At 41.2% G+C, this 27,052-nt stretch overlaps 3 protein-coding genes across 15 annotated transcripts in view; 1 reads left to right on the forward strand and 2 right to left on the reverse strand.

Moving 5' to 3' along the window:
* The window catches only part of PECAM1 (platelet and endothelial cell adhesion molecule 1), a 38,381-nt gene extending 23,519 nt beyond the window's left edge, over positions 1–14,862 (reverse strand). For 9 of the 11 annotated variants that reach the window (XR_003994370.1, XR_003994368.1, XR_004389993.1 and 6 more), the window contains exons 1-6: positions 5,040–7,324; positions 4,871–4,897; positions 3,132–3,425; positions 1,873–2,172; positions 1,521–1,790; positions 883–1,143 (exon numbers count right to left, since the gene is read on the reverse strand). Coding sequence is in view for 6 of the 11 variants with exons in the window: in XM_030506318.1 (XP_030362178.1) it covers positions 883–1,143; positions 1,521–1,790; positions 1,873–2,172; positions 3,132–3,425; positions 4,871–4,897; positions 5,040–5,073 (1,186 nt within the window). In the remaining 5 variants the exon portion in view is untranslated. Of the gene's footprint in view, positions 1–882; positions 1,144–1,520; positions 1,791–1,872; positions 2,173–3,131; positions 3,426–4,870; positions 4,898–5,039; positions 7,325–10,685; positions 10,766–14,776 lie in introns of those variants that run through there. The other 2 variants (XM_030506316.1, XM_030506320.1) reach the window with 2 other exon arrangements.
* Positions 14,206–21,725, forward strand: MILR1 (mast cell immunoglobulin like receptor 1). The gene is made up of 6 exons (XM_030506327.1): positions 14,206–15,085; positions 15,415–15,696; positions 16,172–16,285; positions 16,720–16,809; positions 17,913–17,975; positions 18,287–21,725. Exons 1-6 carry the CDS (start codon positions 14,755–14,757, stop codon positions 18,337–18,339), a joined length of 933 nt encoding a protein of 310 aa, XP_030362187.1. The 5' UTR covers positions 14,206–14,754; the 3' UTR covers positions 18,340–21,725.
* On the reverse strand, positions 15,922–25,558 carry POLG2 (DNA polymerase gamma 2, accessory subunit). 3 transcript variants are annotated; one of them, XM_030506325.1, is made up of 9 exons: positions 24,966–25,555; positions 24,465–24,591; positions 24,211–24,316; positions 23,658–23,831; positions 22,575–22,715; positions 21,727–21,807; positions 21,030–21,130; positions 20,050–20,187; positions 15,922–17,741 (listed from the first exon to the last, which is right to left on the reverse strand). In XM_030506325.1, the coding sequence occupies exons 1-9, from the start codon at positions 25,516–25,518 to the stop codon at positions 17,729–17,731; spliced, it is 1,434 nt and encodes a 477-aa protein (XP_030362185.1). In that variant the 5' UTR covers positions 25,519–25,555; the 3' UTR covers positions 15,922–17,728. The 3 variants fall into 3 exon arrangements, with proteins under 3 accessions (XP_030362185.1, XP_030362184.1, XP_030362186.1); XM_030506324.1 differs by lacking the exon at positions 15,922–17,741 and having other exon boundaries at positions 18,459–20,187; positions 24,966–25,558; XM_030506326.1 differs by lacking the exons at positions 15,922–17,741; positions 21,030–21,130 and having other exon boundaries at positions 20,103–20,187.
* Positions 25,559–27,052: the final 1,494 nt, after the last annotated feature.

Raw genomic sequence — 27,052 nt, forward strand, 5'->3', positions numbered from 1 at the left:
ATTTAGCTAGTTTACATACACAGCCTATATTGGGAAGCTCTTATTGTTAGAATGGAAGCAGGAGGTGATTTGAACAAAACAAGAATATAGATAATAGAACATATGTGACAGAATAAAATAGTACATAAAGAGAATGTAAAGGAAGAAAAAAAAAAAGGATCAGTGACACAGCTGTGGATCATCCAAACTCCAGAACTAGCTCTGACCCAAGGAGTAAGTCTGTAGAACAAAAATACATGTAAGCACCAGTGCATGTATTACCTGAGATGGATCCTGCAGCACCTAATCAGGGACCTCTGCTTCTGCAGCACAGTGAATCACAACCCAAAGGGGGAATGAAACTCCCTTTAGACTTGAGAACTAACTGTGCTTGTTCCATGAGAGGGAAGGAAACTAGGGTGTTTGTAATTAGTGTGCTGGTAAGGGGGTTGTATTGATAGCAAAAACCTTGGCTCTTCTGGAATAGAACTCTCCATATGACCTCTGGCTCTCATGGCTTTCTACCTGGAGGGTCAGGGGGAGGGATTCAAGGCAGACACTGACAGAGTTTCAGATCAAATTGATGAGTGAAAGATTTGCAGAACATTCCCAGCTCCTGCAAATGGTAATGAATGAGAGTTTACTTGGCACCTAGCAGACTCAAGGGAAGAGAAGGATGACCAGCCCTGGAAAAGCCTGACTTGATTAGATCATGATAGGCCAAATCCTCTACAGTTAAAGATGACAAGCACATCTCATAGAAATTAATATTGCAAGGACAAATAGACACCCTGCTAGTTCATGGATTGGAGACTGATTCTGTGAATAGATGTGCTTATAAATAAGCTTATAGTTTCGATTTCCCCCCATACCACTGGGTTCTAAACGCCTGTATCAACTCACCATAAACATTTATCCTTACAGGTTTGCTCTCCTTGACTATTCCTTTTACTTCAGCTTTACAGATGTAGGATCCAGTATCATTCACACTAACTCTCATTGTCAAGTTTCTAGAAGTTTTCAACAAGACATCACCATTTGAAGTCCTCCGCAGCACAGAGAAGTTGGCTTTCCGAAAGCCACTAACGCTGCAGCTCAGAGTTAGCTCTCTGTTTTCATCCAGCTTATTCATAGAAGCAGCCAGTGTTGGCTTGGGGAATAACTCTGTAAGATAAAAAGAGAATTAATTCATTCAAATTGAGCCTAAAAAGATAGGACTAGCTATCTCAAAGTATACAGAATGAAGGACATAGTGAAAGTTTATAATTAGGGAAAAAATAATCATCTTATTTTAATATAATAATATTTTCAGGGAAAATGTAACTTAACAATCACTTGAATCCACTTCTTGTACGTGTTATTTGAAAGTATTATTTCAGCTGGAAAGTATTGACAGGCAAAAATCAGAAACTAAAATCTACATATAAATAGCCTTTAACTTAAGGAAAAGATTACACTTGGGTCTGGAGGTCACACTTAGATCTTGAGTTCTACTGAATTTAAACTTAGATGTTAATCTACTGAGTGAACAGAGGTGTTACCTGACACAACAACATTCACTTTGGTGGACTTAGATGCTCTCCCTTGCTCCACCTTACACAGGTATTCACCACTGTCCTCTGGAGTAGCTACTGCAGAGTACTTCAAAACTTTCTCATCTCGTACACTGTTCAGTATTGTTTTGTTTTTCTGGAGTATGATTTCAATATCACGCATTCGGGCTACCACAGTTGAGCATTCAAGCTGTATTCTGTCTCCTTCTGTAATATTATTTGAGGGCTTGACACTCAGAGTAGGCTTTATAAATGGTTCTGCAAGAGAATACATAGAAACTCATGACCCAAATTTTTAATCATAGCGAAGAATTGTAAAAAGAAAAGATAAACAACTTACCCCTGACTGTAACAAGTGTTTTGTTGCTGTGTTCTGAGCTGTCAAATTCACGTTGTACATGTCTCTTACCAAAGCAATCAAATTGTAAAATATTATCTCCTTCTTCAACAGGAAATTCCACTTCAGAAAAATTTTTGTATGCTTCAAAGACATACTTTTCTTTAGGTGTTGAATTCATCTTTATCTTTCGGAAATAGAAATATAAAGGAGGAACTTCTTCTGGTAGCTCACAACGTAATTTCACAACTTCACCCTCTAAAACTTCTTTTTTCTCAGCAGTGAGGATTGGCTTGGTCATTCCTTAGAACAGAAAACAAGAAAAACAAAAGAGAACATTGCATAATCCTGAAATAAACACTATGTCTGATGACTCTGGTAGTGATCTATGCTAACGAAGAGGTGCAAATAATTTCTAAGAACTGAGCTTTTGAAGACAGTTCCTTTAATGTGTGGGTACATGCCAAGGCACCTTCAGAAGAACAAAATCTCCCTTCGAGAGGGCAATACAATCTCTATACAATGTGAGAAGTATGAAAGTTGGTATTTTGAAGGTAAGACCACTTTCTCCTCAGTGTTTCCTATTGCTACTAAGAAATGAGCAAGCAAAGAAACTAAATACCATCCCAGTTCCTGTACCTAGAGGTACAGGCCTCTGAATTAAAATTACAAGCCCTCCACAACCCTGTAACTAACTCTGAACAAGTTCTCTCCAAGTTGCTTTTCCAAGGGGAAAAATGTCACCTGCAGTCAAGAACACACGGCTGGAAAGAGTACAGATGGAGGTGGCCCCAGTTTTCATAAGAGATGAAAGAACAAGACTGATATTATCTGCAAAAGTAGTCCACAGTTGCTAGAGCTTTGGCAATGGCTATCACAAGGTGAGAATCTCAATACATTATTTCCAGCTTTTCCAGCAAACTACCCACCCCCCATCATGTTCATGGGCTGTGGGCATCAGCTTTCACACATAACACTTTCTCTAGTCTAAGGAACAGAGGCTCAGGGCAGAGAGGGTGGTGGCACAGGAGGCACAGATTGCATTCCTGACTATCACTGATCTGCCACGTAGCCTTGGGATCATGATTTAATTTCTGTGCCTTACCATGAGGATTTAGTACTGAAGTCCTGTACTGGGAAGTCTATGGATAAAAAACACTTTGCAATATATCCTATTTAGCACTGACTGTTATTACTTTCCCTGGATGGTTCTCTCTTTGTATCTTAAGCTAACTGCCCTGTTTGAAGGAATACTCACTCACCTGCTACCCACACATGTAAGGAGTTACTTGATTTTGTCTTCCCACCTGCTTCCACAGTACATTCATACTCTCCTGTATCTGAAGATCTAGCCATAGGTACTTCATATCGAGCATCATCTTCATCCGATACAGTCAGGAACACAAGCTTGCCATCCTTAAAAATTGTAAAGTTATGCTTCAGCTGGAAATCAGTACTTTTGCTAATATCAGCACGGCAGATAATTGACATAGGAGCTCCATTCTTGACTTTGACAGATGGCTGAACATTGATTTCAACTGTGTTGAAAGTAAAAACTTGATGGAAAATAAAAAAAAGAAACAAGATTTATATTTATTTTCAATTAATCCGACATAATACTGTTATCTCAAGCTGCTGCATTTTAATAACAAACTGCTTAGGGTTGTATAAACTGCCAGTTCTCCCCAGTTAGCAGAAATCCCTGGAGTTATCCCAGTATTTTTACCTTGAAAGTAAGGTTAGGGTTATGTCATTCAGCAAATTTCACTTTAAATGTAGCTCACAAGCTTGGGATAATCTTAAATCTCTAGTTTAGGATAACTAGAGCACAACAGAAGACATTTGGGCTCAAGTTCTGCAAGCAAACACGTACGAGTCTAACTTCACATTGTTGGAAGTCCAGCAATAATACTCTCAAGAGTCCTTAGCAATACCCTGATTAATTCAAATCCAGAGTCATAGGCAGAAGCAATGCTTTCAATTAATTTAGAATTTAGACATGTTAGTCCCTGAAAAAATATACTGAATACAGCATTCCTATTCAAAAAATAACATTGATAAGCACCTTAAGAAATAAAGTTTAGAATAGCATTAATATATATGCTATTTTAGAATAGCATTAATATATATGTAGTGCTTCTGTGTTTAGACCAAACCAGTAATAATGAATTTGTAGCTTCAATTTTTATAATTATTAGAATCCTGGTATAATTAATATTTTTATTCACACAAGAAGAACAAATATAGAGAAAGAACCTACAGTTTTTGGCTATGCCCATTTCAGTCAGGATTTGTATTACATATTTGCTACCAGAACAGGAAAACTCCCGCATCTAAAGGAGTCCCTTGCCATGTACCAGCTATTTATAAACTGTCCTTGCTAGAGAGAGTTTTGGGCATAAAACCAATGCAAAAAATAGTACACTTTTTTTTTTGCATGTGAATAGACTACATGACAACAAGAAGCAGCATTTCTCTCTAGTGATGGAAAAAGGAAGTATGCAGAATGTACGTGCTGGAAGCCAGCAAGATGATAAAGTAAAAAGTAAAAGCATTCCTTTCAGAACACAAGTTCTGTACTCTATTCACACACAACCTCTTCTTTTGCAAGAAAAAGGAGCAAGAGAGAGTGCCCTTAACTTATAGTCTGCAATTCTATCCTACCTCCTTGCTCGTGGGCATGAGAGGGGGTTTTTAAAGACCAAAGCAAAATGCTAGTAATTAAATGTCCTCTCCCATCTCTTCTCTCAGTAAAACAAATTACTCCAGGAAAGATTTCACAAAACACACTTTTAAAGTATGAGCAGCACATCTCTCATTTAAACACTACACCAGGAAACATCCCCAAGCAAAACCTTTTCCAGTTTTTCACATGGCCCAGTTTTGTACTGAGCTATAGTACAGCAAATCCAGATCAACTCTGCTACAGATGCACACCAACAACTGAGCCATTAGTTAAACTACTTATATGCATTTTGTATGCGAAAAACTCACAACCTACCTCTGTCCTGAGTGTAAAGTTCTGAACCTGGAGAAAAAAAAGAAGAGAGATGTTATTTTCAAAGCTTACAGATTGAGAGAATGTAATGGGAAACAGTAAAAAGCCCCAAGAAACCCCAAACGAACCACAAACACACGTACCCACTCAGATATTTAGTTATCAAACTTACACTGCAAGAAAATCACCAGAAGAGCAAGATACATCTCGTTCCTGAAGAACACACACACTTAATTCCAAAATAAAACAATATTCATCATCAGAGGTGATGCCTCCAGGTACCAAAAACAGGTTATGGGTTTTTCTGTTGTTGTTTTATGGAAACTGATAAAATTTTGCCATTAAAATACATAAGTTTTCCCAGATATTCAAAAACTGGCTGGATCAAGTAATCGTTCCCATTACTGGAAACTGGAAATGGCAAACAATGAGAATGTATCTGCTGCTCACAGGCAGATTACTGTTCAGGAAGTGACTGGACTTTTCCTGAGGGCGCCACCAAATGCATTTGCTTTGTTTAATTTCTTAAGGTGTATTAAAAAAACAAGAAGTTCCAATGACATTTATCCTGCAGTTCCTGTCAATGTGGGGACTTTTAAGTCACAATTAACCATTTACACACAAAAATTGCCTTTTCCATTTGACCTCAGCAGATACTTGAGCAAATATTTCCCTTCACCCTGACATGGAGAACTCTTTTAAAGAATAGACGTACAGAATTATTAATTTTTCCCCTTTACCTCCATTTCCAGGTCTCTCATCTCTGCTGTGGCAAAGAACAGCTTTACTATAAGGTGCACAATAAATTTAAATTATATCAGAAACCACAGCTACTGTTGTGTTAGACTAGAATATTGACAGGCAGATCTTAATGCTACCATTATGTATCAAAAACATGGAACTGCACAAGATTTAATTTGATGTCGTTAGGACAGTGCAAAAGATACCCAAGAAAAGAACTGGTTGGAGTTTCATTTCCCAGCAGAAATCTGAAGCAGCAGTGGCACAATGTGAAATGGAGAATACTCTGGAGCAAGAGTTAAATCTGCTAGCAGGCATTCCTGAGAGATCTTCTGACCTCTTCTGTGTTAGCTCTTTTGCCATGGGGCAATATGACAGCCAGCCTGAAATCAGGGATGATTAATTCTGCATCCAGAACACTGAAAGCAGAAATTGAGCAAATGTGATCAGAGGAGGAGGAAAAGTTGCAAAACATTCTACTTCAGCATTCTGCCCTCAGTTTCCACTGAGGTTTATCAGTCCACTGTCAAGTCAGACTTAAAGTCATTCCACTTGAGCCCTAACACTGACTTTGTCTATACTCTTGATAAAGTGAACTGAAATCATGGCCCTTCAAAAAGTGTTTCTCAAGTTGTGTGTCCAGAACTCCCTAAATAGTGACTTGGTTATTCTCGAAAATTGAGTGTTCAACTTTTAATCCCTTAGTTTCTTTCCTTTGAGACACACTCAATGCTTTCCTTTTCTTCCAGCAGCATTTTCCAAGCTTGTTAAAACACTGCTGAAAACAATACTAAATACATTCACAGAAGCCTATAAATGAGACTTACAGTTCTCATAAGCTTCTGTGTTTGTATGAAATCCTCCTTTTTTTCTTTTTTTCTCCTGAGGTCAATGAAAACTGTATTTTTTCCCCCAAAAAACAATAGTTTAAAGCTCTATGTGTATTTTAATGCTTGTATTACACACATGAGCAGGGTGTTTTGCAAAAGGAAACAGGAGGGAAACGCTCATCTCCTTAACAATGTATAGGCGATATGAACGAGCATCTATGTAGCTATGTTTTGCAGGGAGGGAGCACAATAGTCATAGTAACTAATGACTAAGAAGTAAGCTGTTTAACTAGCAGTAGTATTTGTTCTGTTTAATCCAGTCTGTTTGAAATACACCACAACAAAAGACTGATGGTCTGGCTGGTTGCCAGCAATGGTCTCCAGAGCCAGGTAAAGGAAAAGAGAAGGAGGACACATGGCAGGTGGAGAACAAAGGTACACCAACTTTTGCTATTGATAACAAAAAACAGGAAGGAAGGCGATTTCCCCCTTCCCCTCTCCCCCATAAAAGAATTCAGCAGGACACACAAAGCTCAGCAAAGCCACACCAGTCTTTCCCACAGGGGACAAAGGCTCTCCTCTGAGCCACTGCGAGGGAAGGGGAAAGTGAGTGTGGGCTAATATCCTACAGATTGAGCCAATACGGAACCAGGCTAGTTTCAGCCTGAGGTGGAAAGGCCAGCTTTTAGGATGAACTAGGTCAGGAGTAAGGTTTAATGGTGCCAAAACCTGAGGCTGTTGTGAGATGTCCCTCCAGGGAAAGTATGTGCCATAAGATGTCACAGGCCAATTAGAGTGTTGTGTTCTTGATAAGCCCTCACCTTCGTCCTGGAGAGGAAAATCTAGCTGGTATCAACCAAAATCCAAGAAGTAAATTCAACTGCAGGAATTTAAACCAAAATATCATAAAACTTGGGGGAAAAGTACTTCAAATGCAAAAGAATGGCTTGAGACAATCTTCCACTGTTACACTGGAAATCAGATTGACTTAAAGCATTTAGATTTAAAAGTACCTGTGCCAGTAATACAGCTGCACATTTTCCTAGCAGTCACCTTATTGTAATCTTACATTTTTCTGAAGTATGTAAGACCAAAGTTATTCTGATATACATCGTATAAAGAAATCCCTTATATTTGTGGGAAAAGCAGGATTGACCTCAAAAATGCAACAGACCTTCTGAACCAGACAGAATAGTCATTATAATGTGACACAATGCCCTTGGAGACCTATGGGAATAATTACATTTAATCCACTGCCCCATGAGCCAGACCCTTGAACACTAAAGCTGCGCTCATCTGGGAATTCACAATCCCATTCCTACCAGCTGAGTCCTCCACTACTTGCGCACATATGACATATCCTAAACCCACCAGCTCTGCCATCTGAACAGAGCTTTGCCTGCATTCAGAGGCAAGGCCTCGTCTCCTAATTAAGGGCAAAATGCTGAATAAGATTTTCAGCTTTTTCCCTCTGCAAACACAGTGTTTCCAGCCAGTCCCTTACGGCAGGGGAGGAAGCTGGGAGTTCACAGCACACTTGAGCTGTTTGTTTTCATTTGCTCTCCAGCTGGCTGGCAGGACAGCAAAGAGCACAGCACAGAGCCGGTCTCTAGGACTGTCATCCTACTTCCTCACAGAGCACATGCTGATTCCAGCAAATCTAAACTTTGCCTCCTGGTCTCAAATGCCCATTCCTGACGGGAGTTTCACTTTCTTCAGAAAAGGTTAAGTCTCTACATGTGTTGCCTTCAAGTTCTATCACGCTGATCTACAACAAAACATTTAACATGACATTCTGGGGTGATCGAATCTTGATCCTGAAGACAGAGAGTCCATATGGTTTCTTCTATAAGTTCACTGATTTTAAAAGCAGTTAATGGCTCTAGAGGTGTATGTACAAATGTTTGGGATTTTCTAAATTTTATTTTCAAAATGATAAAAATTCAGAGCTCTGTGTTCTTCTACACTGAAGTGAACACAAGCTTCCCAGTAAGAATATTCTATTAAGAATAGAAAATCAGCTCTGATTTCTAATTCTCCAATCCCAAAAATATTTTGCTCAATTATCCCTTCCTGTGTCAGCATACTCATAGATAATGAACTGCAGTCAGCACTGCTGTTTTCACAGGTCTAGCCAAATCCCTGGTGAACTAGGAATGAACTGCCTTTTTACTCCATATATTTTCAGGGTATATCATCTTCTCTTGAATATGTGACATTTGTATCATTTCGCTGTATTTTAAAAGTGTGTCTTTATTCCTCCCCAGAGAAGAATAAAAATGAATTTTATCCCTGGGTTTGAATATTTATAAAGAACATCAAAGAAATGAACATTGAGGGGGTTTTAGAAATCTAGAAATTCTACGATTAACAGAAGGTCTAGATTGCAGGAAGTTTGTTCATATCAGAATAAACTGCATTTCACAATGGCACCATCTACTGGGAGATGAGCACTGTAGCAAAGCACATGTGGATCCTTCACCTCTCTTTCAGATGATTACTGATACCCAACACCTCCTCCAAATGGCAATTAAATAAGATCTGGAAAAGTAACTGAAGGAACCAAGAAGCTGATAATGAAAGATTATCACTGAGGCTTTCACACCGACGTTTTTCTTTTGAATATAACAGGAGGTGATTATTGCTATTTAGCTTTATGCTTCCTTACCGAAATGGTGCAACTTTGAAAAGAACACCAGGAATCTGAAGCCTCGACTTGTATTTCATGTAGCACACACACCCGTGGTGTGTGGGAAATCTATTTGTTGGTTTACACTAGGATCATGGTTTCTGATTCTACCTCTCCAGCTTTCTCTGTTCCAGTAGTGGGCATAAGCGACTGATTCTACACACTGAGGACATTTTTAACTGCTTTCTTCTCCTGGGTTAACAAGTTCCTCAAGCTAGAAACAGACATCACAGACTGTCACTATCACACAGTGTGCTTATCTAGCAATATACCGGAATTTGCAGTTGTTTTGCTTAGCACCCAGCATTTCTGCGTGCAGCAAAAAACCAGCCTCAAGCTCTGCAGCAATATTCATCTCAGAGTATGGATTGTGCCAGAGAAAAGGTCAGAACCTTCTGGCTGGAGAGGGAGTAATTCCTGAAATGTTTTTCCTTCTCTGTACATTCCCATTGTTTCTGTATTGCTTGATGATTCTCCAAGTACTATCCCACACCAGTTTTGTAAGTGAAATTCAGTTGGTAGTAACTCAACAGAAAATCTTTCTGTTGACAGAAAATCTTTCAGCAGACTCTACAGAAACCAAGAGAAGGCTGATTAAGAGAGTACTCTGTATCTTTCAACCTATAGTATTCTTATAGCAATTCTTGAACACATTTCTCTGGAACACTTTCCAGACAGCAATGTCAGAATTAATCCCAAGAGAAATGCATTAAGTAGCCCCAGCCTTTGGGGTCTCATCAAAATCTTTTCTTCCTTTTTTGTTTTTTTGGGGGAGAAGGCAAAAGGAGCCAGAGGGAACACAGATCATTTTAAATATTCCATCTTTGGAGCTTAGGAGCTGCTAGGTTACTCAAATTGGGTACCCAAAATCTCCTTTCACCTGCTGACATGTTCTTTGCAATTTTCAGTTCATTGAAAACCATTAATTACATTTAAATTCTCATTCAGAATCTGAGGATCATTGCCAGAAATTAAAAGATATCTTAAATGTGAGATCCTTTCCTCTTTTACTGTTACTTATCCTCTACAAAAAACAACCTTCTTACAATCAAATACCAAGTAGTTAAAATAAAGAGAAGACTTGCCACCACAGCCATTTTGAGTAGGAGTGTTAAAATCTGGTATTCAGTGATGATCTAGCTATATCAGCAAAACCTTTTTGCAGACAAAACACAAGTGCTTAATTTAATTCATCACCAGACATAACTGTTAGTATATGGTGATTTCTAGCAAGCCTTCTGCAGACATATACTGTAGCAGACGGTCTTCCAGCATGGAGGACCTCTGGGATGAGAAACTGCAACTGGGAATAACTTTTGTAATTCCGCTGAAACATGCAAATTTCCCTGGAAGCCTCCGATAAGACAGATACATTGTGAAGCCTTCACAGCCTTTCTACAGAATGCTATCCTGCACTATTTTCATTCTCAAGTCAAAGAATTGACCTTGTGAATGAAAGCTCAGTTTGGCTTTTATTGTCTTCCACCTGCTTGCTTGAGGCAGAATATCATCACAGCACCAAGTGATACACAGCTCCCTCTCAGACTTTCTAACTTACTTGTTTTGGCTGGAGGCCTTCTGTTCATTGCTCTTTGTTAAATGTATTCAGTTCTTCTTCCATGTACAACCACATTAATTCTAGGCAGATAATTTGTAAATCTAATAAAAAGAGAACTCCAGGCTTGCACGGTATCTTACTGATGCTATAAAACTCTACATATACATGCTGAACAAATCAACATCATGTTAGTCCAAAGTCAATAGCCAACTCTGCCAGAAAAAACAATCATCGTGGAAGTAAACTTCGTGTACTACTATCTGGGACACTCTTGAAGAGACTAATGAACTACTTAGCATCTAAAGTTAAAGTCAGTATTCAAAACCTCACAGAAAGGTAATGCCAAAGGCTAATTTTGCCCTTTTTCCCTGTTTCACATTGACAATATGGCCAGCCAGATGCCATATGGACAATATGGATGCTGTTCTCCTTGCTGAAGGGCACAATAAGACAGTAACATTTTTTTCTCAGAGTAATACAACAGGATTTAATGAAGCTCATTCTCATAATTTTGGGAATTACTTCCAGCACACACAGAAAAATACTGCCTTAAAGCCTATTATAAAGCTGCCATAAGGATGCTATCCACCTTCAGATCTGCTGAATACTCATCACAATGATATCCACATAAACCAGAAGAAATTAAAAGCATTATTCCAAGAGTAGTGCTTGAGAATAATAATGGGCCATTGGCACACACAGCTCCCATGAGTTCATACAGTCCATTGGACTATGCTTTAGCAAAATTCTAGTACATCCAGCCCTTCCTTGCCCTATAGGACTGAGTAGTCAATAAATTTTTCCAGAAGCTTCTTTATATCAACCTAACTTAATCGTTTACATTACAAACTTTATCTGAGTGATGATCTAACCAGCACGTTGTTACTGCCCTCGTGGTGATGTAGCAATTGCAGATTGGCTTTCATACAAACTTCATCACTAACCCTCAGCTACCAAATCCTACCATAACAGTTAAAAAAGTCTTTTTACATGGGAAGTGTCTCTATCAGTGCTCTGCAAAGCAATTATAAAAGTGAAAAAGTAATCAGATATTTGAGCAGATGAAACGGCTAATCCCAGGTGTTGGACAGTTAAATGAAACACAGCTCTTCCCCATAATCTACATGTAGAATTCAGATGGATGGAATGTGTCAAAGAAAACATATTCCCTTCTATTTCAGACACTAAAGCCAAATTTCAGGGAAAACAAAACAAGCAAAGCAAAAACCAAAACAAACACTGAGGACAAAGACACACTGAACTACAGGACCTCCACCCAGGGGAAGAGAGAGCAGGGTTGCTTAGCAGAGGCCAAAACAAGAAAGCCAAGAGCCAAGAAAGGCACAAACAGTTCTGGAAGAGCTCTCCTCACTTCCCAAATAGGAACCAGTGCTTTGAACCAGCACTTTTGTTCCCTAGATACCCCCTAGGCCACACACCCTAAGGGAACCAAGCAAGCCCTCTGCACACGCGCCATTTAAAGCTGGTGTAAAGGAGCGGTCTTGGTGACAACTGACCTTTTCTCTTTTAAAAAGTACGTACAAATTCAGAGCTCACAGTAACAATTCACCAATCCCCACACACAACATGAACCAGCTTATCACAAAAAGAAAAGCGCTCGCTTGTGGTGAGCGACATCGATCTGTCCCTCAGCGGCTTCACAGGGCGGGAGCGACAAGCCGCCGGCGATTTAATGGCTCCGCGTACTCTCCGCAGCCCGCCGCGTGTGCGGCAGCCGGCTGCCCACAGCCCTGCCGGCTTCACCGGCCGAGGACCGGGCTCAGGGTGCGGTGCGAGCCGCCCCGGCCCGCTCCCGCCCGCCCGCACAACCGGGGCGCTGCTGAGGCACCGGCGGGCGGCTGCGCGCGCGCTTCCCGCCACTGCCCTCAGCGGCCTCCCATGGCCTGACAGGACGGTGGGGACCCCTCCCGCCGCCATCACCGGCTCTGCCGGCGTCGGGAGGGCTCTTGTGTGTGTTTGCTTGTTTGTTTCCCGCAACAGGAAGAGGCGCAAACGCTCCCGGTTCTGCTCCTCATGTGCATTTCTACACGTGCTTCCTGCCAGCTGCAAAACAACCCCATTCCGCTCTTGCGGTTAATTGGCGGCATTTCGACATAGGACACGTTTGCGAGGGGAGGGTGGAGGTTGTCTTAAATCAAACAAAAATAAGATTGGGGGAAAATTTAAAAAAAGGAGGAAAGTTGTGCGTAAAATTCTGTGAGGAAACTGCAGTGCTGCGACAGGCCGGGCGTTGAGAGGGATTTTGTATGACACAGCAGTACAGACTCTGTAGAGCCTTGTCTTGTCACTTTCATAAACTCTAAAGAAATAAGATAAGGGTCACACCACCACTTTCAAGGCATTCTCTGTATAAGTAGTTACTTCTTCATATAAAGCAGGGCCTAGCACTCTTCAGAAGGCATTGGCCGTGTATAACTAAAGATTACATTTACTTTGCCCCGAGGATGACAAGAACATCTACTTGTAATTATGTAGCTTTGTATTACTGATTAGCTCATCAAATTAGCCATCAAATTTGTTTCTGCACTGGTGTTGAACTCAAGTTCGTGATGAGATTTGTACCTTTTAGTACAAGTTCTCACTTCCTCAATAATAAATATTTGAAGTTTGACCAAAATATTCCTTTAATGAGCTGGCTAGCTCTAAATATTTATTAGCATCTCAAAACTTCTCTAGATTTTATACTCTCTTTTTTGGACTTTTTTTTTTTTGGACTTTTTTTTTTTTTTTTTGTTAATTATATGGCTGCCAAAATAAACCCAGTACCAGAAACTCCCTTAGTTTCAGCCGTATGATCACTTGCATTATCTCTAGCAAACATGTGGCTGTTTGATACGAATCAGTGATCTCACTCCCTTATAGGAGCAGTGCTAGAAAAATTATATAGTTTTGTACACCCCATAGCAGCATGGTTCTATCACACATCTCTCATATGGAAAACTGCTCATTATGCCAGCTACATCTTACAACAACTCTGTGTAACATTTAGTTCTATCCCAAACTGCTGTTTCCCCCTCCACAGCTGCTTCTACCCACTACTCTGTCTCCCATAAGCTAAATGTAAGCGGAATATGACAAGTCTTTACATAATCAGCAAAAATCAGCACCATTTCCGTATTTAGGACTTCCTCAACCCCTAGAGCCACTCGGCAAAGATCTCGCGCCTGTAACTCCACTAGCTGGCTTGCTCAGGATCAAGAAAATGTTTTTTCTCATAATTCTGCTGTTTTCCTTCCGTAAGTCTTACAAACTACAAATCTTTCAAAACAAGAACTATTGTTTCTTGACTGAAAGCTTTCTTTCCTTCTCTTAGTTCAAATGTCTCAGCAGATTCAGAAAACTATGGTAAATAGCAAAGGTAGGTTTTCTCTTTTTTGGGTTTGGGATGTGGGCTGAAATTAACTGTTAAAAAAATATGGGGGGGGAATTTTAAAATGTCCAAAACCTTCATGTAAAATTAAAACATATTTTCCCCCCTCTAGAAGTGTCATCATTTATCTTATTCATTACCAGTTTATTACTATTTTGTGTGAAAATACAAGGTTGTATTACAAATTTATTTGTATAATACCATAAAAGCAAACTAATTCGATAGACCATCAAGGCTCCTGCTGCTACTATCCAAAAGTTCAATCTACTTACACAATGTTAATTCTGCCTGATACAGCCACAAATGAAATACTGCTTTCACTTGCAGATTCACATGCTACCTCTCAACTACCCTATAGGGTTACTTTCTCCTACAATTAACATCCCATAAAATTTGTGTTTATCTTTTATACTTGTATTATTTTAATTCCTTCTGTAGTTCAAAAGTATTTTTGTTGGTTCATCTGGATACATGTGTTGGCTTTGTATGTATATGCTTTCTTTTGCATGAAGACATGCATTTGTCATCAGGTGTTTGACGCTCCATACTGATTTTGGAAAATACAAAGCTGTGTTGCCTGCTACCAAAGGATGAAAAAGACCCTATAACCCCCTATTTCAACAGAAATGAGTATAGAGTGGTCCTCATCATATTTTGGGGAAAATCTGAGTTTCTTGGATGAATGGTGCAGTGAACTCACTCAGGAGTTTCTTCTTTCCAGAGATGCTGTCCAATCCCAGGCTCAAACCTGTTCAGGGGACTTTGAATGTAGTGATGAACCAGAACGTGACCCTCTCCTGCAACTCAGATTCTGGATCTCCACCTGTCAGATACACATTGTTTAAACATAATCAGAAGGTATCCACCTTAAATAGGCCAGACCTGACCCCCAGTTTGTTTAACTTGACTATCAACTCTGCCAGTGATCTGGGTGAATACAAATGCAAAGCTGAGAATAACAACACCAGTGGCGGAAAATACAGCAACAGTCTCAGCTTCACCTTTCTAGGTATGTCTTGCTGCATTCCTTCTCAGCACATTTCATTTTAGGGGCACACAGCCATGTATCTGCAGCAGCAGGAGCCAGGGTTTTGCTTGCAGCAGGCATTGTTTTGGACTGCAGTGTGTGCCTGCCTTGATTGCGGAGCTGAACTTTACTGCAGACAGCTGTTACTGTCTTAGGAGTTGGCAGTGCAATTCCCATATTCCCATCTGGCTCACCAAGCCCCCCATCCTTCATACCCATCTCATTTCCCAATGTTGCTGCTTAACTCCAAGCCTTGCTTTAGAGCTTGTCCTGTACTCAATGATGCAGTCTTTTCAGTTTTCTTTTTACAGAGCCCATTTCCAAACCAGTGCTGAGCTCACCCACCTCTCAAGCAAAGAAAGGCCAAAACGTGACCCTGTCTTGTCTCTCGGAGAATGGCTCTCTTCCTATCACATATATATTCTTCAAAGGAACACAAAGCATCTCTTCCCAGGTGATGATGCAGAAGGAAGCAGCTGAGATTGTTCTATTCATCAATTCCTCTAGTGACTTTGGAACCTATAAATGTAGAGCTGAAAATGGTTTTCGCAGAAGTGCAAAATACAGCAACGGTTTCAACTTCACATTAGCAGGTAGGCACATGTGAAACAGTTTGCTACTGTCGGTAAACAGGGGCCACTCAAAATTCATGTAACAATGCAAGTTTTTTAGCCAGAAATTTTGTTTAATGTTCGAAATACAATTTTTTAGAATGAAAAATAAGGTTTTTAAAATTAATGCAAAAAGACACAATTCCGTGCAGCTGAGACAGCAGTAGAATTTGAAGTGACCATGAAGGATGACTGTAGAAGATTCACCTTTACAGGAAACCCCTGGCCTGCCCTGGGGACAGTCCAGTTTCATTTTTTCTCTGGTCCTATGAAAGAGTCTACTGGCACCAGCAAGGTCCTTTCCTTCTGCTGTGGCAGCGTGCACTTGGGACTCTACTGGAGATTAACCACAGTTAATCCAAAAGCTGAAAGAAATGCAAAGTGTTGATTTTAATTTACAGAAAGTACTTAGAATATGAAAGCATAAACACCTTTTTATTTCTTTTCTTTTTGGCAGAAGAGAGAAGATTTTCTCAGCCCCTGATAATTTCTCTTGGGCTGATCCTGCTACTGTTCGTAATAGGACTTGCTCTGGCAATTCCATTTTTCATAATTCCTTCATATAAAGCAAGTGAGTTATTTGAATGTCTGTGTCATTTTCCAGGGGAGCTCATTTATGTTGTCAATATATTTTAGTGCATAAACATCACGTTACAAGTAGAGTTAAGCTTTTGGAATTTTAGGATGTTGTCTTAACCAGCACAGGCAATGTAACAAGACATTGATAAGGCAAAACCTCTGAGCTATGTTTTAGATGGCAAGTCTGGGATGGGGGAAGCAAAACAACATCTAATTTAACACACATAAACACTGGAAGGAATTGACCTCATTGTTCTTAGTAAAGAAAGGAAATACTATTAAAATACCCTTGGTTAAGGAGTAATTTTTATCATGAAAATAGCATTATCTAGGAACCAAAAAATATCATGGGGCTGTTTATTTCCCTCTGAGAAAATCTGATATACATATATAGGCATGTGCGTTTTTTTCTTCTCCAATCTGCAGAAAAATTTAAGTGTACTAGATCCTCAACTGGCTTTACTTCAACACCAAATGTAGAAGAGCCTGAAGACGAGGTCATATACTCAGAGATTGGTAAGTTCATGTCACTCCTAAGCGGTCATGAAACTTAATTGTTGGACTCTGGCTGAAGAATGCTATTATACTATTTGTAGCTAGCATGGGCAAATTTCTTCAGATACTGCAAAAACAGTGGAAGGAGACACCTACTACCCCTCAGGGAGTGAGATAATTCTCCTGCTGTCCCTGCCTGGCAGAGGCATTATTTGAAGTCACACAGGGTCTGTATTTGGCACCACCTGTCTGTCAGCCACGCAGCCAAAACCACAACTGCTCAAATGAACGGAAGTTTTATATATAAATCTACTGTAAACAGAAGTAAAAAAACCCAGAAGAATTGCATTTAGCAACTCATGGTGAGGGTTCAAATAGCCATTACAGAGGAAAAGAAAATTAAAAGTAAGTAAGTAGATCAGAGGTGCAATGCCCATTTACTAAGAGACAAAAGTGGCCTGTATGCCAGTTGTAGCAAAATAAACCTTACTGTATCTCCTGCATTCTGTTCAGAATTGCTCAGTACACAAAAATTCTTCATTCCATGTTTCTCAACTTTGACAAGAGCCAGTGTTAGTTCAAACTGAAATTATGAAGTAATGTTAGACACCAAAGCAACTGACCAATGTTAAGAGATTGTACTACTTCAGTTGCAGAAAATACACAATAATGAAGACATTACATGAAAGCCACAATGCTATTAAGCTGTAGTTTTATACATTTAAGATACACGTGAATGTGTCAGTATTTCAAGGGAAAAAGAACTCCCCACCAGCAAACCAACAGCAAAGGTCTCATGTTTCCTGTTTCTAAATATCAAAAAGGGAATCATTCTCACCAAAGAAATCTGCCTTCCTGTTCATGAGTAGACAGGTAGAACTCCAGCTGCTCTGCTGTGCTAGCTCAGTGCAGCTGCTCATGCGAGATACCCATCGGCATTCTATCCACACAGCCTGCAAGGACAGTGACAGGAGCTCTGATAAGGCCCATGAACGATGCAGAAATCTTGGCAGCTTTATACTTAATACAGAATCTTACTGCTTTGTTTCAAGATTATTTAAAAACAGAAAGCCTGGTCAGTCTCTTATAGCTGAGTTAACTGCTGTTTATCATCTTTAATCCAGTGCCTGTTAAACCAGAAGAAGAATACATCAACTTTTCTGTTATAAGAAGAGAAGATGAAAAAGGTGAAAACCTCAAGCAATAATATTGGTATTTTGCTGGGGGGAGGCAGGGTTTACCCAGTAGCAGTCACATTCTGAATTGCTTACTTCCTATGGAGAAATTAAGGTAACTAAGTTTCTTCTGAGGGGAGAAAAAAGCAAACCCCAAACAAAAAGGCTATCACCATCCTAATCCTAAAAATTCAACAGCCCTGTTATGAAACCACACAGGGGATGTTCGTAGTGACCAAGCTACTGATGGAATGAATATTAATTCTTCTGCTGTGTATCTGTACCAAAAAAATCAATTAAGAACTCTGTTATTCGGCTTTTAGCAGACAAGAGGGCATGTGCTACAATGTATTCAAAGGTCTTCATCAGAGACTGAGTACAAGGTAAGATCTCTTTTGTGATTAATTTAATCATGTAGTTTAAAATAATCTTTCAGGCCCCAGGTGTGCTAAGTATCACCAAGTCCGCACAGAAAGAGATGGTGCTAAGATACTAGTTTCCTGGCCTAATCATTTGGTACAGACAATATAGCTTGCTCTCTACTAGCAACCAACACCCCAAAGTCATCACCTCTAAGGACTTCAACGTAAACGAACAAGCAGAAAACAAACAGATAAAAACTGGAATTAACAACGAGCCAAATAACAATCCCATCAGACAAACAGTAGCTTATTGCCCAAATAGCACCATAAACCCAAACCAACACAATGCAATCACTGTCAGATAAGATACTGCTGGACACAAGATATAGTCTGGCATTACGTGTATCTGATGAATAACCGAAAAGGAATAAATGATATAAAGTGTTCACCCAGACCCAAGTTCTGTACATGTAATAATTCTCTTGCAGTAGAAACTGGATTGTATGAAAATGTAAGATAATCAAAAGGCTCTAGTTAAGTATTTAATATATATATCTATATATATCCCAAGTGCATTCTCCTCTTAGGCACACAGCAGAGGCCATATTTGGCCTCTGTACCTGCTGTTACCTAGCAGCAAGGATGGCAGTTTCTCAGTTCAACATTACTTCAGCTCTTAGAGTAGGCAAAGGCTGCCAAGATTAATTTTTGGGACAGCTAATTCCAAAACAAATTCTGCATCCTGCAACAGGCTGTTTCATAGATGTTTCTGGGTTGTTTTAATGTTGTTCTATATCCAGTTTACATAGAACTCCACAAGTTCAGTAAGCCACAGATCCATACTATGCTAACCTCTAACCTTGCATTTTATCTGGCAAAATTGTTACAAATAACCCATTTATAGTTAAATGAGCACCATGTCAATAGAAGAAACTTAAGGCAAGTTCTTGTGTTTCATGGCATTGATGACCACCAGTGGCCACATACCTTGTTGCATACACCTTAAAGCACTTTATTAAAGTGACTTAAGCTGTACATGCATAGGAAATTACTGAAGATCAGAATCACTCCATTTCGTATCTATGCAAACCCTTGTACCTAACTACAACACTCCCGTACAGATACGATGACAGATTAATCTTTTTCCACCATTTCTTATGTACAGACATTTTTTGTCCACAAAAAGGTGCTTGTCAAAAACTGTTTACAATTTATTTCTATTTCCCCTGTTACTCTTGATAATGTATTTCTGGTTTTGATGTTTATCAAGGGCAAGATGAAGTAGCTTAAATGCTGAGGAACCGATGTCAAGTGATTAAAATACATTCCTAAAACTAGACAGTACAAAGATACTTACTGATGTTATTAAGACATCTAGGATTTGGAAGTCTGTTTTATAAAATACCATTTTCCAGCAGAGAATATAATTGTGACAGCAATACATAGATGAAAGATTAATTTTTAGGTTAGGATGGAGTATTTTCAATAAGATAGTAAAACTGAACATAAGAAAGAGAATACAGTTAGCCCTGCTAATGAGGGACAAGTTTGTCTCTTCTCAAGGTAACCTGGAAGACCCAGATGGTCTAGAGTTGATAGAAGAGATGCACTGCCAAGTTTTACAGGTCCATGACACTGTAGGAGCCAGTTCAGGCACAGATGTTTAAGAAATTCCCTTTATTCAACACATTTAAGTTTATACATTTTTGGCTGATGTTACATACTTAGTTAAAAAGTCCGTCAGCCTAGAAATATGCATCATTTCCTTCATGGTTGTATCTCTGCTTCTCAGCTGGACCACTCCGTTCTCTAGAGTGGCATCAGTTATCAAGATCGTGAAGAGAACACTCATCTCGTCATACCTGCAGAGAAAAGAGCGCTCCTGTTACTGCTTCTGGTGTATGAAAGATTCAGATAAGTTATATACAAATGACCATCATCTGTAAATATTTATTTCTGCAATACTGCACTAAGTCCAGGATGAAGACACCAGCCTCCTGCTGCCCTTCCTTGCTTTCCTGACTACCCTTCTTTAAATTATTTACTTTAGTACATAAAAATAATGTTATTTAGTGACCTATTACAAGAGTATTTTTGTAAAAGCAGAATATATCTTTCTGACTTACTTTGAAGACTACTGCACATGAGCAAAGAGTTGTATTTATTTTCGCTCAGGAAAAAACATTCATCAATATGCTCAAAGTTCACTCCTGATCAACAACTCTCATATGATGCCCTGAAATGGAATTGCAGATTTATCTCCACAAATAATTTCATCACATATGCTAATGGTTCCAGATTTGGAAGAACTTTGAAGCTCAAGACTAGATGCAGGGTGCTATTTGAAATAGTACTTAAGAATGAAAGGCAGAACCAGTTCAGATGCAAAAGTGGGGCGTGAGGGTGGGAAACCGTCCTGCGAGCTTATGGCTCATCTCAAGAAGTTTATTTTCAACAGGAGAGTCTCTAAAGGGCATTTCACAGTTCCAGAGAAATGATAATAACATGTGAAAGGCTTATACTTAGTTTTAAAAATGAACTGACGTTGCTCTCTGCAATAAAACTCCTTGATTCCAAATTCATATACATGCCTTCAGCCCTGCACTCAATGATTTCTTACTGAAAACAGGCTTATTTTCTCTAGTCCACAGAAAGTCATCTTTGACCTTCATAGTTTAATTTACAAAAGACTATTTCTCCTTACTTTGTATAAAGCTGTTCCAGAGATACCTGCACGGTTTCAAGGTAACCCGGCCACACAGAAATTCTGTTTTTTGTCAGTTCATTGAACAATCCTTGACAAACCTGTGTTTATTGAAAAACAAGAGTTAAAAGATAAACTGTAAGGACTTGAAACCCTAAACAAAGAAGCCATTAAAGCTCTAGTATGTGAGGTGTTAGCATTCCCAGCTGGTGTTAATTCTCTGTCTGAAATAATCTCAAAATTAGAAAGCAGCCCAGCAAATAAATCTCTGTTTCTACCTAAAACCATGCCAGTGGAAGGTCCCTACCTTCTGTGGGGACCAGTTTAATGACTGACTGAAAGAAAGACTTAAATAATCCTTCTGAAGATGTGACCCACACATTAAGATAATCCTGAAAGATCAGGAAGCTGAGAGGGATTGTGTTATTTATTTTCCTTAATTTTGCATGGAACAAATATCAACTCTCTAACAGTAGTAAAAGCAGCGCGTTAATGTAAGGAAGTCATCTGCTACCCACTGTTTACAGTACTCCTTTGGCTACAACTCACAACCTGCACTGTGAAACCTGCACAACCACGAATCTCCATGAACCAAAGCAGCAGCATGATTTTCCCCAGTGTGAACAGTGTCTGGATTGTAACAGAAAGTTATGTGGAGAGTCAATGCTCAAAATTAAAATACTTTCTTACAACGTACCTGTCTCAGCTCTGTTGTTGGACCTTTTCCTACATCCAAGGCCACTTTAAGAGGTGCTAAACAAGGGTGAAGCTTGAGTACCTAATAATTTTACAAAAAGCAACAGATTACTAAATGTGTTTAGTGTGACATTCTACACAGAACTAGGAAATAGTACTAGTTTTTCACTGAAATTAAGGTTCTAAACATGCCTGAATTTTCTCACAGCACAAAATCCTGATTAGACACATGCTGTGTTTTATTTAAAGTAGCACACAGGCCAGCTATGTGAGCATGGCAGAAATTACTCCATTTTGGCTGAGGCACAAAGACATGAAATTCTGTTAGCAGAACTCCATCATCTTTAATGGAGCCAGAGCAATCAGACAGCCCAGCAGACAGTTACCATCCAGCCTAACAGATCAGACTGTCTGAAGGCCAGAGAATCAGAGTAAAAGTGGGAAAAGTGATGATCCTCAGGGGAATGCCCCACTACCACCTGCCACCCACTTCTGCTCTTCTCAGCAACCTTCAAATGCTGCTGGAAGAGATAAACTGCTCTTTCCGGCCACAGCAGCATCATTCCAATTCCTCTTAACACCATCACATGCACGACAAGGGCCTATCTACTCATCAGAGGAAAAGAGGGTGAAACAGGAAAGGTGACCTCAATGAGAGAAAAGTTGGTTTTGTGGGTGAGGACGGCAGAGGCAGTCCCACGGGTCAGCCAACTGCTACCAGAAGTGTTCTGACTGTAACTGTTTGGGAAGATGTGATGTGGGAAAGGGAGGTATTTCCATCCTTGAATTCACCACACTGTCTGTGGGGTTTGTACTTAAACTTTCCTTACACTTTCTACAGAAAGTTACCTTTCTCTGTGCAATTTTCTTTTTTGTTAAAGGATTCTCAGCTAGCTGAAGGGAATCAAAGAGATACGCTAACACTCCTCGGTCCAGATTTCCACTCACAGACAGAACGTGGGGAATAACATTCTTCCTTCCATCTCGGCCCTGAAGAGAAAAAACCCACAAAGCGATACCTCAAAGACTGTCCCAAAAAACCTTCTGCTTACTTTAAACGTGTAAGGAGGCGCTGAGCTTGAGCACCTTTGCTACATGTAAAATACAATCAGACACAGGTTTTAAAAAGTTACTAGCCATCTTAAAAGTCTAACAGTAACCAGGTAAGACTGTAACACTGGGGGAAGCAGGAGATGGAGCAGGGTGGGATTATGTCCTTGTCCTGCCACTCTGATTGTCAATTTAAATCTACGACAAAGACACTTGAAACTCTGCATTTTCTTTTGGAGGTTTGAGGATTACTTTCAAGTGACCACAAGGATGCGTCCCGACATTAAGAAATCCCTGTGTAACCATTTCTGCATGGAAACAGACTCAAAACCAGGAGAGACAGGCAGTACTGTCACCAGAAGGTTGCATTTTACTGGTATAATACCAAGTTACTCGTGTTCCACCTGCTCAGCCTGGCTTTTCAAACATTGCCATTCAGGAGAAGTTTGTCCCCCTCCAATTCAATGGAAAGGTTTCCCTCTGGTCCATTCCCCCTTCTGAGTGCAGTAACTTCTAGAAAGCTGTTTGCAGTGTTTATAATCCACTAATTCACATATTTCTACATATATGGAAGCTACAGAAAGAAAACACATTTACAGGTTCTTTTTGATGCAAATTTAACACTGACTTAGTCTTGATATCTACTCACAGATAAAGGACAATCAATTGGCAAGTGTCCTGTCAATACAACTCATTTCTAATTGCAATGAATTAACTCCTTGCAAAATAACCCCCAAACCACTATTTTATCTGCTTTTGAAAGTGGAGGTCTGACTGCAGAGTATCAATTGCAGTGCTGTTACAACTGGACCAGCAAAGAAACCATTTCTCTCACACACTGTCATCTTTATCAGAAAAGATTTTTAATAGATAAAAGCTTACAAGTAATTTTGAACTATCTCCTGGATACATCTGTAACAGTTCAGTATCTCCAAGGTTCTTCAATGTTTCTATTGTTTCTGTCCCCCAAGGAAAACTGTAATGTAAACTAAATCCTTTTCTTCCTTCTTCATCCTGAAAGTCACTGCTGCTGAAGTTAGATGGGGCTACCGCAAACTGAAAAGACAGAAGAGGTGATCACTGCTGCACAGGCTGTATAAACCACAACAAAACAGTCTGTAATGAAAGCTGAACTCTGCAATTTTCAGCAACATTTCTGTAAGTTACAGCCCAAATCTCTTTGCTGTTTGACAGCATCTTGATCTCAAATCACTTACAAACACAAAACATTTGCCTTTCTGCAAGTCATGTTATAAACTACTTCACAGGCTTGTCATAAACTTACATAGTACTTCAGTTTCTCACAAGAAATACATGTACTTCAAAGACAAAACCAGGCTAGCAATATAACACCATAAAACTGATCAGGGCGTTTATTCTCCCTCTCTTTGAGATAGGGAGGAGCCAATCAAGATTCCCCCCCCGGTGACGTTACCTTTCTCCACCATTGAAGCCTCTGGCGTAACCAGTAATCCAGCCACTGTCCTGTAGTTCTGGGAGAACTAAACCATGCAAGCAAAGACGTGGTCCTTTCGCCTATTCTTTAAACAATAGCAAGGTCAGCAAGTTAACTCCTTCAAAAATAACAGGAGAAAAAGCAAGAAACAGCATTCAAAAATAATTCAAGAGTGAAACAAGTGAAACAGTTGGTTTAAGGCTGGAAAAGGATTAATCCCTTTTGTTCTGTACCTTGCAAGGCTTTTGTTGTGTTGTTCACTCTCTGGAACAGAGTGAAAGCACACTCCAGTTTGAGCAAGGCCACAAGGCAGTCTTCTGTTCACCAGTTCTAAGCAGCTAGAATATTGTGCCAAGGCACCTGCCAAAAGACAAACCACCAAGTTCAGCAGCTGCAGGAAAAACGTTTATTATTTAATTCTACTAAGAGCAAACACATACAACACACACACTGTTCTTATGTGCAGCCCCACTAGCGGTCATGTTTCGCAGCGGTGAGCTGAGCAGTCTGTAGCCCAATTCCTCCAAGTACTTTCACAACTCTCATTTTAACGAGCCTTTTTGCCTCATTACAAGGGAAAGCACATTCATACTGCTGAGATCCTAGGAAAGAACACAAGCCCACAGCACTGAGATGAACCCTGCCCAGCAATGACACAACCGTAAACTCCCCTTAAACGCAGCTGCTTCACTCGCAGCAAGAACCACGCGTGCGGTGACGGACGAGGGACCTACCGGGAAGCAGACTCTCACGGAGCACCCCCGCGGCGCCCAGCACTTGTTCCAGCGACGGGCCGCCCTGCTCCTGGCCACAGCCCCTGCCCCGGAGGGCTTCGCTCAGCGCCTCAGAGCGCAGCAGCCGCAGGCCCTGCGGAGCGGCGGCGGCGGGCGGGCCGTGCAGGGGGACATCCACCGCCAACACCTGCTCGCGGAACGGCAGCGCCGAGTCCCACCACTGGGACACCAGGTTTCCGCGCAGCGCCACGCCCAGCGGCCCGAAGCCCGGGTGACAGCCGCTGAGGTAAGCCCGCCATGGCAGCGCCGGCCGCGGCTCCGCGCCGCCGCGCAGGAAGTGCCGCCGCCAGCACACCTCCAGCAGCTCCTCCCCATTCACCTCATGGCCGCGGCCGCCGCCGCCGCTACCCACCGCTGCCGCATAGAACCGCGCCGAGGACGCGGCCTCCACCCGCCCCGCGACCCCCGCGGCGGGCGGGCACCGCCGGCGCACGGCCCGGCCCAAGGGAGGGCGGCCGCAGAACCGCCCGCCGCGGCGGCAGCTCAGCGCCATCTTCCCGGCCCGCCTTCTCCCTCATGGCGGCGCGCGCACTGCGCAGGCGCCACGGCCCGCGCGCGCAGGAAGCGGAGCGAGGACACGGCGGCCGCGCAGGCGCCCCCTCGGCTCCGCTGTGGGGGGGGGAGCGCCGGCACCAGCCCGTGGTGTAGAATGGGGGGCCCGGCTCTACCCGCGCCATGGCGGCGGTACAGGGACACTTCTGGGGGCAAAGCCCGTGCAGAGCTCGCGGGGACGGCTCCAGGTTGCTTTAGGGCGCCCAAAGCACTGTATGGGGTCTGCAAGCGGGGCTGAGGCCAGCGCGTTACAGCGGTACCGCCCCCAGCAGCAGTGGAAATTTCCATCCGTGCTTCACCGCAGCGGTGCCGGGAGGTGGAGCTGGAGAGGAAGGATCCTGCGAGAAAGAATTGATGTAAATCCCTGTGAGCTGGGATGATCCCAGCGGGATTTCTGCGGTGCGCGACCCCGACCCCAGCCTCAGCGGCAGCAAGAACTGAGACCCGCACCTTAATATGCCACTGTGTCAGCTGGAGGAGCTGTTCATTTCTCAGGCAGATCTGCCATGAGCTCAGTCCTGCCAAGAGGATCTTGTCAAAGCCATTTAATAGAGCTCTTTTTTCATCATTTTATGTGCAAGTGCTGAGGAGCACCCACCTTGCACTGAGCAGGACCCTTCCCCCTCAGGGAACAGCTCCCTCAGGTGATGGATACAAACCCTGATAGAAATCTCTGGGCAAAAAAAACCCTCAAAACTTAGGCCTGTTTGAAGATCAGGGTTGTGCCTTACTGTGTTAATCAGAGCAATAGCACTCCTGCCACACACATCGCATTCCTAGAAACAGCTTTAGAGTCCAAGATTAAGTTACTCCAGCTTCTAAAGGTAACAGATTTGGCCCATAATTACACTAAAGTCCAACAATCTCAACCTTGAAAAACCTCAAGAGGCCAAGGTACATCTTCTCCCCGGATTTCCCAATTAAGCTTCCAAAGCATCTTCAACCAGTTTAACTCACAAACATCTGCCTGGGTTCCACTTTAGCAAACCTGGTTCGTGTCATTCCCCATGTAAAGATAGAAAGAGGCCATTTGGAAAAGCCATTTGTTCCTTCCATCACTGTTAAAGACCTCCAGTCTGTCTTAATTCACAAGCTAAAAGTTCTCTACATACCCTTTTTACACTAAAAAGCCTTTGTACTTCAGTTTTTGAACTAAGTTTTCCATGCATTTTGTTTCAGGCAATTTACTTGGAAACAGCAATTAACATGTCAGAGTTAAAAGATAAATAACCATCTACTTCCTCATTTTCCACACTGGGACCATTGCAATGCCAATTAAAAATACTTTCCCCATGGCCAACTGCAGCTTTGGACTCCAGAGCTGCAGGATTTCAGGCCTCCGAGCTCAAGTTCTCATAGCAACAGTGAATGCTCACACAAGCACCGTCACCTGATGGGACTTCACAGAAAAGGCAGAAATACATAATTGAGAGTAGACTGTGGTTAAGAACATCACAAGCTGAGCCTCAAAGGAA

The sequence above is a fragment of the Strigops habroptila genome, chromosome 14 (genome assembly GCF_004027225.2).
Source record: "Strigops habroptila isolate Jane chromosome 14, bStrHab1.2.pri, whole genome shotgun sequence".
Classification (NCBI taxonomy): domain Eukaryota; kingdom Metazoa; phylum Chordata; class Aves; order Psittaciformes; family Psittacidae; genus Strigops; species Strigops habroptila.